At 51.2% G+C, this 15684-nt stretch overlaps 2 protein-coding genes across 2 annotated transcripts; both read right to left on the minus strand.

Annotated features, from left to right (window-relative positions):
* Nucleotides 1–535: 535 nt before the first annotated feature.
* On the minus strand, nt 536–7061 carry SRA1 (steroid receptor RNA activator 1). The gene is made up of 5 exons (XM_056124655.1): nt 6977–7061; nt 6750–6875; nt 2143–2345; nt 1085–1193; nt 536–932 (listed from the first exon to the last, which is right to left on the minus strand). Exons 1-5 carry the CDS (start codon nt 6999–7001, stop codon nt 724–726), a joined length of 672 nt encoding a protein of 223 aa, XP_055980630.1. The 5' UTR covers nt 7002–7061; the 3' UTR covers nt 536–723.
* A 979-nt stretch (nt 7062–8040) lies between these two features.
* Nucleotides 8041–15580, minus strand: APBB3 (amyloid beta precursor protein binding family B member 3). Its single transcript, XM_056124329.1, has 12 exons — nt 15147–15580; nt 14713–14876; nt 14554–14630; nt 13592–13652; nt 13053–13199; nt 12799–12926; nt 12174–12288; nt 11952–12036; nt 11501–11584; nt 11236–11351; nt 10924–11151; nt 8041–8595 (listed from the first exon to the last, which is right to left on the minus strand). Exons 1-12 carry the CDS (start codon nt 15193–15195, stop codon nt 8362–8364), a joined length of 1488 nt encoding a protein of 495 aa, XP_055980304.1. The 5' UTR covers nt 15196–15580; the 3' UTR covers nt 8041–8361.
* Nucleotides 15581–15684: the final 104 nt, after the last annotated feature.

The raw sequence follows: 15684 nt of genomic DNA on the forward strand, positions 1-15684 counted from the left end.
AAACCACTCTGGCCCCTTCCACTGGTTGTTGTCTTCAAAGGGTTAGAAGCAAAGTTTCACTGAGACAGCAGCTAATTGGACAAATCACAGTCGTGATCCTACCTACCCCTTTCCCAGAAAATAAGAGTCATGATCCCACATTTCAGGAATCTCATTCCCTTTTTTTTTCTTTCCTTTTTTAGTTTGATTCTAATCTCTATAATGCTGGCAGAATTCAAAAGTGACAGTATACAAATAAGGCAATTGTTTTTTCTTGAGCAAAAATCACCCTGTGCTTAATTGACGCCTCTGTTCACATGCTGAAATGAAACCATTAAGTGTCAGGGCTACTCAGCCCAGCAAAAGATGTGCTTTTCAAGTCTAATTTGTGGGAAACTAATAAACTGTAATCTGGTCATGCCTTTAAGGCCATTCATGATAAGAGAAAAAAGAGGTTTGTAGGGTTGACGTAGGGCAGCCACCATAGGCGGGGGACCAGTTTGACAGATGAAGGGTACATCTTTCTTAAACCGTGGCCTGCCATTGAGATATTTTATTGAAGTGTATGTTTTGGGAAAATAACCTCTCTGTGGCCCAAGGTGGGACCTCTTCCCCCAAGATAGGTCAGGCCAGAGCCCAGGTAGGTAAGATGGCTAACCAGATGGGAAGAAGGGTCAAGTGAGAGGCAGCTTCTCGTGCCAAGGCAGAGGAGGATGATGTGATGTGAGTCGGGGAAACCCGGGTTTATAGAGCCTGTTGGACACCTGGTACGGTCTGGATTTCCTCAGCTGTGGCCAGAGGTTTCTCTTCATTGGTCTCCTCTGAAGACAGACTCTTCTTTTCTGCAATTAATCTTTTAACTCCTACCATCCACTGACTGACCTCAGTCACATAGTCCACCATGAGTGAGCGGTGGATGTCATCTGCAGCATCCCATCGGTGACTTGAAAGTTCTGAGGAAAGAGAGGGTGTGAGCCTGCAGTCCAGAGGAAGAAACAGGTACCATTCCTCCCTTCTCTGCCTGCCATCATCTCAACACCTGTTCCAACTAAGCCACTCACAGCAGAACAAGGAAATGAGGCTGCAAAAAAAGACCAAACCACACCTTTCACCAGCAGATACATCCTCTTCTTTACAGGTGTTGACAGCTTCCCTGCAGCCCACTGTTCCTGCAGCAGAGCCAGGCGTCGGCTGATGTCATCACATACCTGCTTCTGAGACACACAAACCCCCCCAGATCAGTTTGGCCAGCCCAGCGGGCAGGAGGAAGGCACTGTAGCACTGTCCTCCAGTTGTTCATTGATTTGCTCGAGTGGGCCCAGTAACGTCTCCATTTTGAGACTTGTTGTTACTGTATTTGGCATATTGAATACATCACGGGTAGCTTGCCAGGCTTTGCCGTGCAGGCGAGATACTCTCAGTAGCTTGTTGGGTTCTCCGAGAGGGGCGGAGGAATTGAACCCAGCTCGGCGGGGCTGGTTGCATGCAAGGAAAACACCCTACCACTGTGCTATCACTCCAGCCCAGGAGAAAGGCAGCACCTGTATTCTGTGGCTGAGGAACTTCATGATTAACCTTAGAGTTGCTTTATTCAAGGGTTAGAAGCCCCAAAGAGGTGAAAATTACTGTATAACTTCTTTGCTTTGACATTGCTCATTATCTCCAGAGAACTTAAACAGATCTAAAAGGAAATGAGAAATGGGGGGGGTGGTCTTAAGAGGGACCCGAGGTACGGAATCTTCACTAATAAAGAGTATTGGATCATCTCATTCCTACAAGCATTTTTTGGTTTTCTGGGCCACACCCACTGATTATCCTGGTTCTGCACTCAGGGATTTCTCCTGTCTATGCTCGGGGATGCCATATTGGAGGCCAGAGATCAAATCCTGGTCCGCCACTTGCAAAAGCAAACACCCTACCTGCTATACTATCATTTCAGCCCCATTCCCACAGCTTTTTCTAGTGACTAGCCTTCAAAAGCCACATTAGCCCCTAAAATCCTGTGTTAATTTTCTAAGCAGCCCGCAGCAGGTTCTGAAGGAATCTATGTGGAAAGGCTAAGGGCCATTATTCAAGAGGAACAGCCTACATTTGGAAGCCGAAAGTTCAACTCTCTTATGGCAGGAGGTTTCCCCATCAATCCACTGGTGTGCCACAGCTTACCTTTGTCTGGCCACGGCAAGTCTCCAATGCCTGTTCCAAAGGAGTCAGCACATCTTCCAGCAGAGGCTCATGTTCAGTGACTGGGGAATTTGTAGGTTCTAGACTGGAGGCAGGACAACCACTCACAGGTGGAGGCATGGAAGTCTTACTTGAAAGAGGTGGAGGCCCCATGGGGGGTGCCCCAGAAGTCTCTGAGGTAGGGACTGAAAAGCAAAGGCAAGATCAAGCAAACATGAACTAAACTGGTAGGAAAGAAGCTCAACTCAACATCATCCCATCTAAGAAGAGCTACTCTGTGTAACAGTTCACTCATGAAAAATATGAGTGATAGAGCCACAACAGAGTGGGTAGAGAACTTGCCTTGCACGTGACTGACCTGGGTTCAGTCCCCAGCATCCCATGCACTGCCAGGAGTAATTCCTGAGTGCAGAGCCAGGAGTAACCCCTGAGCACTAGCTGGTGTGGCCCAAAACAGAAAAGAAAAAAAAAATGAATTCCTAGCACATTTCTAGCCAGACAATGTCAGAATCCCAGCCATGAAGTTCTTGAACTTGGCCTCCAGCTAAGGAAGATAGGCAAACAAGATTACTAGATTTTCTTTGCCACATGCCACAAAGAAAATGATTTAAGAGAAAATACTTAGTATTCAGGAGCCAGAGTGAAGTACAGTAGGCAGAGTGTTTGCCTTGCACATGGCAGAACCATGGGTTCGATCCTTGACAAGCCAAATGGTCCTTGAGCCTTCCAGAAGTGATCACTGAGCCAGAAGTAAGCCCTGAGTATTGCAGGGTGTGGCTCAGAAACAACAGTGTTCAAGGAAGTCTTTTGAAGGTGACATCTTAGTTTATCCTAGCTCACCCACTCTGACATCGAACAGGTTTCTTTTGTTGGGAGAGTGGAAGGGGAGAAATGGATATACCCAAGCTGTACTCAAGGCTTACTCCTGCATCTGTGCTCAGGGGTCACTCCTGGAAGGGCTCTGGGGATCATATGCTGTGCTGGGATTCGAACCAGAGTCCACCAAAGGCCTTGAACTATCTCTCGGGCCCCTCACAGGTTACTCTCTAACTTCTGAACTGGGGTTCCTAATCTGCAAAATAATAAGCACTTATTTTATAGGGATGCAGTTGTTTTAAGTAATTCAGATATAGCTGCTAAATTCGTGTGTAGCAAAAAGTGTTCATAAAGTTAAAAACTAATGAATGAGACCAATGCAATTAAAAAAAAACCTGAAGAAACTCTACTAGGAAGAGGTACAGGCAGTACCCAAAAAGCAAAAAAAGTCCCGATACATTATAGCAACCAGGTTAGTAAGGCCTGTGTGACTAAATATTAGCAATGAAGAGAGCAATATGAGCTGTCACTGGAGAGCTAAGAAGGGCTCCAGATCCTGCAAGGGCCTTAGAAAAAAACAGTATGGTGGATTTTCCGTTGTTCTTTTTTTTTGGGGGGGGGCAGGGTTTAGGGCCTCTCACCCAGCTGTGCTCAGGGCTTACTCCAGGCTCGGTGCTTAAGGGGCGGAGTACATGCTTTGAAGGCAAGAGCCACCCCAATTTGATCCCCAACATCATTGGGTCTGGCCCAAACTAAAAAGTAATAATAAAATAAATAAGTCTCTCTTACCTCACATCCCATCTCCAAATACTGCTCATATCTGCTTCACAGCCAAATTTCTTGAATGAATTAAAGTCTTTCTTTTTACAAAATTCTTACCTCCAAACCAACCTAGCCAGGGCTGGAGCAATAGTACAAGAGGAAGGGCATTTGCCTTGCACATGCTGGCCCAGGTTTGGTCCCCGGCATCCCATATGTTCTCCTGAGCACTGTCTGTCCGCACTGTCCTCCCATTATTCATCGATTTGCTCGAGCAGCCCAGTAATGTCTCCATTTTGAGGTGTGACGTCTCCATTGTGAGACTTTGTTGTTACTGTCTTCGGCATATTGAATACGTCATGGGTAGATTGCCAGGCTTTGCCGTGCAGGCGAGATACTCTCAGTAGTTTGCCTGGCTCTCCGAGAGGGGCAAAAGAATCAAACTCAGGTCAGCCAGGTCGGCCGCATGCAAGGCAAACGCCCTACTCGCTGTGCTATCGCTCCAGCCCTGAGCACTGCCAACATAATTCCTGAGCGCAGAGCGAGGAGTAATTGCTGAGCCTCACTGGGTGTGGCCCAAAAATAAAATCCCAACCCAGCCATGTACCTAAGATTAGTGATCCCTTCTAACTTCACCTCTCAGTGGCATCTGTCACCCTTGAATCAAGCTTTTACTCTCCCAGCATGAATTTCACTTTTCTTCTTACTCATGACTATCTCATAGTTGTCTCTGCTAATTTCTTTTCTATTGATACACTCACCTTACATGAATCTTAATTGTGTTTATGCCAGACATGACCATTAATGATGACTCATTTCTATTTTTGACCTAGACCTCACCCTCAACCCCCAAACTGCAGCCCAAATTTAACATGCCCAGATAGAAAACTTGCTTTTCTCTTTCCCTCAAAAAATTGAAGTTACAGGGGCTGGAGTGATAGCACAGCAGGTAGGGCGTTTGCCTTGCACGCAGCCAACATGACCGACACAGGTTCGATTCCCAGAATCCCATATGGTCCCCTGAGCACCGCCAGGAGCAATTCCTGAGTGCATGAGCCGAGTGCATGAGCCAGGAGTAAGCCCTGGCATCGCCGGGTGTGACCCAAAAAGCAAAAAAAAAAAAAAAATTGAAGTTACATTGATTCCCTCGCATCCTAATTTCTCTGAAACACTTTCCCTATCTGTCCAATTTCTACTATCTCTAGCACCTCACCTTTGATCAATATGTTTGTTTGTTTGTTTGTTTGTTTTGGTCACATCCAAGTGATGCTCAGGGATTACTCCTTTACTCCTGGTTCTGCACTCAGGAATCAGGAACTCCTGGCAGTGCTCGGGGGACCATATGGGATGCTAGGGATCAAACCCGGGTCGGCCGTGTGCAGGGCAACCACCCTACCTGCTGTACTATCGCTCCGGCCCCTGATCAAATTTTTTTCTATATTCCCTAATAGTCTCTTAATTTGTCTATTTCCTTCCTAAAATCCGTGTCAGCAGACATACCTTTTTGAAGATATAAATCAGGGGAATGGAGTTTTTGAGTACTGGAGTACATGACTGACATGCATGAACTCTTAAGTTCCATCCCTAGCACCACCCAGGTGTGACCTCAAGCACTTCACAGGCAATAGCTTCCAGATATAGCTCCCCCACACCCCACCATAAGGGATATTAAAAAGTCCATAATTCTCAGCCAGGGGAGATTTTGCTCCCAGAGCAAATGTCTAAAGACACTTGAATGACAGAGCTGCTGGGTAGAGGAGTCTGGTGGGTAGAAGTTTGATGGTAACCTTCTATAATGTATAGTCGAATACAACAAATATTTGACTGCCTGAGATGTAAACAGTGCCACAGTAAGAAACCATGATTTGGGGGCAGAGAGGGTAAGGCATTTCCTTTACATGCAGCTGACCAGGTTCCATCCCTAGCACCACATATGGTCCCCCAGCCCTGCCAGGAGTGATCCCTGAGCACAAAGCCAGGAGTAAGCCCAGAAACAATAACAAAACATGATTTAGGGGCCAGAAAGATAGTACAGGTGTTAAGGTGCTGTGCTGCATGCATCCAACACTGGTACCATCCACGGCACCACATATGGTCCCCTGAGCACCACCAGATGTCCCAGAAACTCAACAACAACAAAAAATTAAAACCATAATTTCTACCATTTCTTTCTAGCACTGCCAGTGTGGAGAACAGGATGATGAAATGCCTGGATCTAAGCTGCTTTCTCTGGGCCACAGCACCACCTATAGGCATTGGAAATGCTCAGAGGAAAAGGCTTGACAAACTTTTCAATGGTTGTCTTTACTAACTTATTTCAGTTTATAAAACCCACTAGAATCTGGTCCCCACCCGCTTCTCAGATCTTATTTCTATCTCCAGTCCTCAGTGCCAGCAACTGGGCACTCTTTCAGTCCAAAATTGCCAAATGTGTTTTCAAGAACTTTTGCACCAGCTGTTTCCAGTGTTTGGGATGCTCTTGCACCTGATCTGCTACTGGTTTGCTGCCGTCAGATTTAGCTTAAACGTCTGTCCCTCAGCCTCCTAACTTTGTTACCCACTCACGTCGCAGCGTTTTGTTGTCCACAGATTACCACTACTTGTCTAGCGCCTCAACTAGGGAGTTAACTCTAAGAAAGCCGAAACCTACTGTCGTGTTCGGTCTGGCTAACCCTCAAATAGCGCCTGAGTCGTAGTAAGTGCTTAGGAGATAAAACCGATTCGGTCAATGATTAACGTTTTAAGGCAAAGATGCTTATTACAAAGGCCAGGTGAAAGTGTAGACCAATGGACACAGTGCCGTGACGTTCTGGGAAAGACCATGTTGGAAGCAAGACTGGAAATTAGACTACAGAACTACCAAAAACCGTTAAGGCTCAGAAAGAGGCCTGCTGCCCAGCCCCTCTCGGGGGCTCTGACCTTCCTTCCTGGGGGGGGGAGTCCTCGGTGGCCCGGAAAGCTGCTCCGGCCCTGCCTATTCTCGGCGGGTGTCGGCGCACAGGGCTCCCACGCACCTCTGGGGGGTCCATCCTGCGGGGCGGCGACCCTCTTGGTGAGCGGGGTGCGCTTGGGTCCGCCCGCCTGGGTCTGCAGCCCGTACGAGAACTGCGGCGGGTCGTTCCAGCCGCGCTCCTTGTTGCCTGCGGAGGTGAGGGGCCGTGTAAGAGAAGCGGGGAGAGGCCGGGGGGCCGGCGGCGCGTACCCTGCGCGGGGACCCCCCTAGCCTGGAGACCGCGCTCACCCGGCTTCACGTACAGCTCCGCCATCTCCACTTCCGCACGGCCAGCGGGGCAGCGCGTCACTTCCGGGGCGGCCCGCCCGAGGCCCGGACGATGCGGACCCGGTGGCTCCGGGGGCCGGTGCTGGGGCGACTGGCTCGGCTTCCCGGGAGGCGGCACCCTAGTCCTGGGTCTCCTTGGGTCCTGGCTGCGCCTCAGCGGATCCCAGCTTTTAGTTTTGGCGTTTGGGGGCCACGCCTACGCGGTTTAGGGCTCCCGGTGGTACTAGGCAGGTACTATGCTGTACCGCGGTACCAGGGATTGACCCCAAAGGTCCCTCAGGAGCACTACCCCTTTGCGCTTTCTGCCTAGTGCCAGGAGCAACTTTAATCACAGAACTTCTGCCCTACTTAGGTGTCTCACGGTCGAGGTCTAGCACTAGAACCTTGCCTCTGTAGTCCTCGATTGTACTCTCTTGCTGCATATTCGAGTTCCTTCAGTATGTCCGCCTAAGAAGCTTATGGGTTAATGTCGTCTCTGGTCTCACCAGAATTCCCACACTTAAATTTACTAGTTGTACTAAATATCACCTTCTATCTTGTTTTAAAGTAAAAACAGGTTTTATTTTAAAGTTTTGAGGAAGGAGCAGAAGGGAAAGAAAGAGAACACCGGCTCCTCCAAAGGCACAGAGAGCCCCAGAACACATCCCGCGTTTAAAGTATGAAGGTATCAAAGAACACATCTGGGGGGAGGTGGGGATGCGTGCTTGGGCACCACATACCTCAGCAGCAATACCTGGGCACAGGCAGCCCCTGGGCTGGGCAGCGTAAGCGCCCTTTCTATCTTGTTTGATTCTTCATCTCCACCCTTTCTGACAGACTCAGAAGATGGAGCTCCTATGACCATTTTATTGCATCCCTGATGCCTAGGCTAGTACCTGGCACAGAAGAGCTCTTGGGAATCTGTTACTCAACAAATTTATTTTCTATCATACCCACGTTCTCATGTGCCCACAGGAAATCACCGAGCACAGAAATAGATTGTTAACCCCTCAGCCCTATCCCAGGCCCAAAATACTCACACCCAGTGAGATCACTGTGGGATTTTTATTTGTACTCATTTTGCTATAAAGTGTTGCTGAGGTAGAGCCAACTGTCCAGAGCTGAACAGGGGCAAGGAATACAGGGACGCAATGGGAGAGAAGCCAGGGGCCTAGGTGTGGTGTTGGGCCCCTCAGCCATCCTATAAACAATAAATACGGCAATAAATAGAGAGTGGGCAAGGGTGTCAGGGACAGGTAAAGAGAGTGCCAAAGGAGAGGCCACCAAAGGAATGAGAGGCCATAGGCCCTGGGGAATGTTGGGGTAGAGCTGGACACGGGTCCAGAACCTCTTCTCCAATCCTCAACTTAGGACATATGGAGCAAAGACGGTTTCAGCCGGAAGGCATCAAGAAAAGAGAAGACTCCCCGCTTGCGAGGGGCTGCCCCTGCACCCCCAACCCCTCCTTTGAGCAGAGGGAGGGGCAGGGGACCTGGGAAGTCCACAGAGCTGGTCCGCTTGAGCCGAAGGCGGGCACGGGCCTGGGCACCCCAGGCCTTGCCTCGAGTTGCGGAGGCCACAAGACACTTCTGGTATTGCACCTAGGGAGAAGGGGAAGGTAAGCCACCAGCTCCTCCCAGTGCCTCGGCTCCCTGATAGCTTCTGCAGGAAGGCTTTAGTGTGGCCTGAGACACCGCTACGACAGTTCCACACAACCCAACAACAAAAACACAACCTGAAAATTACTGAGCATGCAGGAGGGCGGGGCGCTGTGCTAAAAACTCCCAGGGGCCAGAGAGTGTTCAATGGGCTGAGCACAGGCTTGGCATGCAGGAGGCCTGAGTTCAATCCCAAAACCAGCAGATCTCCCCTAATCACCACCGCAAGAAACCCACAAGCACCAAGCCAGGAGTAAGCCCCCTTGGTATTTTAGTAAGCCCTAAAATTAAAAAAAAAAAAAACCTTTTTGTCATCCAACTTAATGCAGTCACTTATCAAGTATTATTCACTTAACTGCCCATTTCATAAAGGAGGAAACTTCTGCCAAGAATACACAACTTCACCCAATGTCACTCTCTCTCTCTCTCTCTCTCTCTCTCTCTCACACACACACACACACACACACACACACACACACAGGTAGAACCAGGACTCCAGCGTGAGAGCCTGTTCTTATTAAACCAACCATCTGCTACCTTCTTTGCTCTTACTGAAGTGAACTGGTCGGACACCGCAGAGTCCCTTGTCAGGGAGGTGTACAGCCCAAACCCCGCTCTCAACCAACTGCCCGCATCATCTCATCTGAACCCACTCTAAATGGAAGGTCTTCCTACTGTTTCTCCTGAAAGTCTTCCAAATCTTTGACCCTTACTGTAGCTTTAGTGGGCTTCCAACCCTCACTCCCAACCTCACTGACCTTTCTTCAAACCTCTTCCATAGCTCGGACTAACTAGGGATAAAATTAACATTAGCCTGACTCGTAGGTCCTTCCACAACCTGGTTTCTGTCATTCACTCTGGCCCCACCTCTCACTCCATCTCCCTGGCATTTCAGATATGCTATTTTCTTTATTCTTTTTGACATTTTTGGGCCACACCCAGAAGTGCTCAGGGGCTACTCTCAGGGTATCATGAGGAAGTAGGGATGGAACCCAGGCCTCCTGCATGCAAAGCAGGTGTGCCAGCTTGTTGAACAACTCTCCAGCTCCAGAATATATTTCTGTCAGATAATCTGACCCACTAATATCCCTCTCACCTTCACAGCTAGGGTTCCCTATACTTTATTTGATTACCCTTTACTTGGTTTTATTTTCCTCCTTGGATTGGACCTTCGACTAGTTTATATTTGTTTTAGTTTTGGGGTCACACCCATCGATGTTTAGGGATCACTATGAAAAGGGCAAGAGGGAGAAACAGAACACAGGTCGGCCATGAGGAAGGCAAGTGCCCACCTGCTGTACTATCTCTCCAGCCCAAGATTTTTTTTAAATCACTTTTTTTGAGTGTTGTGCAGCTCACTCCCAGCAGTGTTATTACCTACTTCAGGTAGCCTTCCCAGACCTCTGAAGGGGCTCTGTCTTCATCATACTGGGGTACACATATTCTTTCTGAAGCATCTCTGCTCATAAGATCGACGACTATAACCCCTTATCAAGGAACTCCCCAACTACTCCTGGGCCCCTGCTAACACTCATTTCCTCAGTGAAAGAGTGACATCATCTTACAAAGTTAAAGTGTCCCATGCCCTAGTGCCCAGAGATGCCAGGATACAGCCTGTATGAGACAAACAAGAACGGCAATCCCTCAGGGCACACCAATTCCAGCCAAGCGTGGAACTGTAGACATGTGAACCTAGTGTCAGACAGTTTCAATTAAAACAGTAAAAACAGCATGAGAGCTGAGCAGAACACTAGTGTGCCCATCAGCTCTGCAGCTGTGAGCTTGTGATCTCTGGAGAGGGCCCAGCACCAGTGCTGTCACCAGTATGAAGAAGCTGCAAGTCAGGGCCTGAGACAGTACAGTGGTTCGAACACCTTGCATGAAGCCAACCTGGGTTCAATCCCTGGCACCCCATATGGTCCCCCAGGTCCTGCCAGGGGTGATCCCTGCACGCAGAGCTAGAAGGAAGCCCTGAGTACCAAGGAATAATTCCTGAGCTTAGAAAGCCCTGAGCACCCTGGGAGTAGCCCCCAAACTAAACAGGGACTGGAGCGATAGTACAGTGGATAGGGTGTTCGCCTTGCACATGGCTGACCCAGGTTCGATCCCCAGCATCCCAAATGGTCCCCCGCACACCACCAGGAGTAATTCCTGAGTGAGAAGCCAGGAGTAACATTGCATTGCAGGGTGTAACCCAAAAAGCCAAAAACAAAACAAACAAAAAGCCCCAGCTTCAAGGTAGCCCCATGCACCCATCCCACCCCAACTCACCATGCAGGCAGCCTGCACTGCCTCCGAGAGTCTCCCTGCATGGGGCTGGCACCAGAAGGCTGCACACTGGAAGCTCTGACGGCCCAGGTCGGCAATGAGGCCAAAGGTGTGTGGGTCGCGACCGACACCAATGAAGGTCACAAGGCGCACAGGACACTGCCATAGTGGCTCCTCCTCCTCACCAGCCTCAGCCTGTCCACACCCAGCCTCATCACCGGAAGATCGGCCCTGACCGGAGTCACTGAGTTCAGCCTGCCACCGGCAGTGACCACTCAGCATCCCCATCCACCCGCCCAACCCCAGTCCAGGTACCTGAATGGGATGTGCAGTCATGAGAGAGTCGGACACACTGAGCATGGTGGGGACCCAGTCATCCCGGTCCCCCCGCATGGTGAGAGTACCAATGGCCTCGTTCAGCACGTCCATGCCTGGGGGGACATGTCCACCATGGTGTCGCCCAGATGTAAAGAAGGGGCTTGGAATTCAGAGTGATGAGAACAGAGGGCCATGGGATACTCAATGGAGGGTCAGGTTGTCCTCCTCCCTCCCAGTCACACCCTGTACATTCAGTGCTCACCCATGGCTTTGGGGACTGGCAGGGTGCCCATGTAGAGTGCCTCATACTTCTGAGCCGCCTGGCTCACTGCATCCAGCAGTTCCACTGAAACACACAGAAGTCCTCTTTCTGTCTCCTCTCTGTCTTCTCTCTCCCTCCCTCTCCTTTGTCTTCTCTTTTTATCTGTCTCTCCTCTCTCTCCCCTCTATCTTCTCTCTCTCTCTCTCTCTCTCTCTCTCTCTCTCTCTCTCTCTCTCTCTCTCTCTCTCTCTCACCCCCCTCCCATTTTCCCAGCCCTTCCCAGAGAGCTGGAGCAAGTACAAGGCCATGGATGCTCCTCCAGCTCAGCTCTTAGGATTCCTGGGCCCAGGACAGCCCACCGTCCCCAGGGAAATTCTAAATGACCAGGACACCGCCTGCATCTTGCACCAAAGCAATCTGTGGCCATGGTGCAGCAGGTCCCTGGCCATACCTTGCCGTGGCAGGTCTTCTGGGGAAATGGGGTCTAGGGAGCAGCCAGAAGAACCACCACTGGCCCCAACTCTCTCGGACAAGATCTGAAACACAACACAGGTGACACGAGGCACAGTGTGCCAAGGACTGAGGTAGAGGAACCAACACCCGAACCAGCTACACCCAGCAGCTTCCAACCCAGATCCCTGCTCACGTACCCTGCCCCATTCTTGGCCCTTACCTGGGCACAGAGCCCATGCAGGGCACTGGCAATGGCCTTGGCAGGGACGTCACAGCGAAACACATGACACTTGAGCATACAGCTGTCTTTGTCGCCCGCCACAAAAGCAAAGTCCCTGGCAGGGGCAGAGATAGAGGGGCTGGGGCAGGGATCAGGCAGGGACAAAGGCTGGCAGGAGCAGGGGTAAAGTTCCTGGCAGGGGCAGAGATAGAGGGGCTGGGGCAGGGATCAGGCAGGGACAGAGGCTGGCAGGAGCAGGGGTCTCCAGTGCCTGTAGGACACTGGGCAGTTAGGTGAGGTCTCCGGCAAGGATGAAAAAGGGGGTCTGCGCTGGGGTTCAAGGCATTCTGCTGCCACTCACCTGTCACTGTTCCAGAAGCATGTGGGAGCACAGGACAGAATCAGTCCCGCCTCTCAGACTCTCCCCCATCTGTCCCCGCCGAGCTGGGCCCACCCTCCCCCACCAGGGCTGGACCAGGCAGGGGAGGCAGAGCTCGGGTCCATGTCAGAGGACCTGTGTCCAGGGGTTCAAGTACAGGGGATCATCATCAGGGGGATGAGGGAAGGGGATCACAGGGGCGGTGGGGGGAGGGAGGAACAACTCTCACTGTATAAGGATCCTCACCGGCCTTTGGAGCTGCCCACACCCCACACCCGGATGTGCACCAGAGGCTGACAGTGGATCAGACTGTGGTCCAGGGGATTCACCAGGCTCATGGCATCTTTCTTCAGGATCATCAGCATATTCTGGCCCTGCCAAGAATAGAGGTCAGCCAGGCTCAGATAAGGTCAGTGACTACAGTGAATTGGAAAAGCCAATTCAGGGAAAACTATCCCTGAGGAGCCCTTTGCTGGACCCCTAGAAGGCCACCAGCTCACCTCACCCCAGGCACCATCTGGAGGCTGGGTCCTACTGCTGGTCTGGGCCAGTTGCTGGATACAGTTATTGACCGCGATGCTGCTCTTTCCTGGTACCAGGTCCTCTTCGGGTACTTCGACCCATCCCAGAGAGCGAACTGCAAAGCACTGATGAGGATTGGGGGAAGGAGAGAAGATGCAGAGCTGAGTAAAATGGGATACCACAGCTTCCTATAAACCCTGATACCTCCTCTCTGCATACCATCTCTGCTTGATCCAACCCCTCCCCTGACATTCCCTTTTCATTTTATTGTTGTTTTCGTTGTTATTTTTTGTTTTTGAACCACAACCAGTGATGCTCAGGGTTACTCCTGGCTCTGCACTCAGGAATTACTCCTAGCAGTGCTCTGGGGAACATATGGGATGCCAGGGATCGAACCTAGGCTGGTCATGTACAATGCAAACACCTTACCCACTGTACTATAACTCCAGCCCCTCTACCTCTGCCCTTTCTATTATCCCCAATGCTTCGGGCTGGCAACTCAGGCCCAAGTCACTACCTTAGCTCCTGGCTCCAAGTTCTGGGCGTATGACTCCTCGCCATACCAGGTCAGGGAGTTACTGGAACAGAGCAGATACGGTAAGAGGAACTCTTCCTACAGAAGGCATACTTGGTGGGACTAAGAATAGACGATGGTCACAAGATAAAACCCCCAGATCAGGACAGTGTCCAGGACATATTAAGTGGATGTAACAGATTGTGACACAGAATTTGAGGGAAAATTCAAACCACAGAATGCAGAGTAAAGGTTACAAATGAGTAAGGGTAAAAATGTGAACCAGAGGGGCTGGAGCAGTAGCACATCGGGTAGGGCATTTGCCTTGCACACGGCCGACCCGGGTTCAATTCCCAGCATCCCATATGGTCCCCTGAGCACCGCCAGGAGTAACTCCTGAGTGCAGAGGCAGGAGTAACCCCTGTGCATTTCCAGGTGTGACCCAAAAAGCAAAAAAAAAAAAAATGTGGAAACCAGAAAACCCTAACACACAGGATCCACATGGACAGAGCCTAGAACAGCAGTCAAGTCCTAGTACATGACAGATCAACCCAGAGAACATGGCACAGGAAGGAGACTGGACTCCAGGGAGCTGGGACCACAGTACAGCAGGCAGCATGCCTGCCTTGAATGCGGCCAGGCAGGGTTCAAACCCTAGCACCTCATGTGGGCCCCCCCCACCAAGTTCCGCCAAGAGAGAACCCTGAGCAGAGCTGGAAGTAAAGCCCTGAGTACTGCAGGGTGTAGCCAAAAAATAATAAGTAATAATAATAATAATAAACAGACAAAACTCAAAATGCAAAGAATCAAGCAGCACATAGAACAGAGCCAAGAACAGGAAGAAAGTTCTAGGCATAGATTGACTCTAGAATGCAGGCTAAAAAACGGACTGGGTTCAGTTTTCTCTCTGAGAGCCTGGAATCCCCTCCCCAAGCCTTGCATTTTGCCTGGCCTATCTTTGTTACCTTCGGTCCAGGGAACTCTCCAGGCTGGAGAAAGATCTCCCCTTAGGAGGCCGAAGTTCCCAAATCCCCTCAGTCCTCTGTAGAGAGAAGATGCGGTCAGGGTAGCAGCAGACTCAGGCCCACACGTGGGCCCCGGCCCCCTTCTCCCATTTCACCTACCGTGCCTGGGTCCTCTGCAGCTCCTGGCTCCCAAGTTGGACGCTGCCACTGGGTTCTACCGCTGGGTACATGCCAGTAGTAAGTACCAGCAGCATCGCGAATCTTCCTCCAGCCAGGGGGCAGGCCCGCCTCCCCCTCCAGATTCTGGTCCCCCCACAAATCATCTACAAGGAGCACGGGGTGGGGAGGAGAAACACTGGGGCTATTTCCGTGGGTTCGGAATAACACTGAAACAATCACTCCAACCAAAGGGGTCAACCTCCTAGGTCCGGTCTTAGGGTTCAAGCTCCCAACTTTGGTTAGTGCGGTAATCAAGTCACTAGTCACGTAGAGACATACCCCCTTCCTGCCTCTGGGTCCTGGGATGGGCTTTCACCCTCCCTTATTCTCCCACCCTCAGTCCACGATCCTCCCATAGGGCCCCGGGTGCACACCGTCACAGTTGACCAGAATGATGGCCAACATGTAATCCTTGCCCAGCATATCCCTGGTCGTGTCCCCGCCGGCCTTGGCCGGCCCGCACTCTCAGCCCAGCTCGACCTCTGGAGATGCTGCGCCAACAAGCTCAGCCTCTCCGCGCGGAATCCGCAGGGCAGAGAGCGCTGCACGAACACCAGATGGGAGGGTCGGGTCCCGGGGCCAGAAGGGACGAGTTCAAGCAGCTCTGCCCGCCCCTGAGTGGCGCGTGTAAACGGGCGTCTGGATCCCCGAATGGGTGCACGCATTCCGAGGGAGGCGCAGCGGTGACAGCGAAGCTGACATCACCACGCCACTCTGAGCTCATCAGCGGCACAGGCGAACGCGCTAGCTGCGCGCACACGCACGACTGAGATCATCGCGCCTCAGCCGTGCACGCGCGCGCGCACCCAGCAGGCGCCGCGCCGCGCCGGACAACCGCGAGGAGACCGCCCACTCTCGCCTGCAGGAAGACGCCTCCGCCCTTCCCGAAATCGGCCCGGAAGTACCTCCGCC

This window comes from Sorex fumeus, unplaced genomic scaffold (assembly GCF_029834395.1).
Source record: "Sorex fumeus unplaced genomic scaffold, SorFum_2.1 ptg000051l, whole genome shotgun sequence".
Classification (NCBI taxonomy): domain Eukaryota; kingdom Metazoa; phylum Chordata; class Mammalia; order Eulipotyphla; family Soricidae; genus Sorex; species Sorex fumeus.

Excerpts from the sequence above, each read along its gene's own strand:
- APBB3 (XM_056124329.1), bottom strand. The coding sequence starts at position 15,195 with ATGCTGGGCAAGGATTACATGTTGGCCATCATTCTGGTCAACTGTGAC. Across the intron at positions 13,653-14,553 it reads GAGAGTTCCCTGGACCGAAG|TAACTCCCTGACCTGGTATG; the intron begins GTAACAAAGATA and ends GCTCTGTTCCAG. Across the intron at positions 12,037-12,173 it reads TGCATGGGCTCTGTGCCCAG|ATCTTGTCCGAGAGAGTTGG; the intron begins GTAAGGGCCAAG and ends GTTGTGTTTCAG.
- SRA1 (XM_056124655.1), bottom strand. The coding sequence starts at position 7,001 with ATGGCGGAGCTGTACGTGAAGCCGG. Across the intron at positions 2,346-6,749 it reads GCAGGATGGACCCCCCAGAG|TCCCTACCTCAGAGACTTCT; the intron begins GTGCGTGGGAGC and ends TTTGCTTTTCAG. Across the intron at positions 1,194-2,142 it reads CTTGCCGTGGCCAGACAAAG|AAGCAGGTATGTGATGACAT; the intron begins GTAAGCTGTGGC and ends TGTGTGTCTCAG.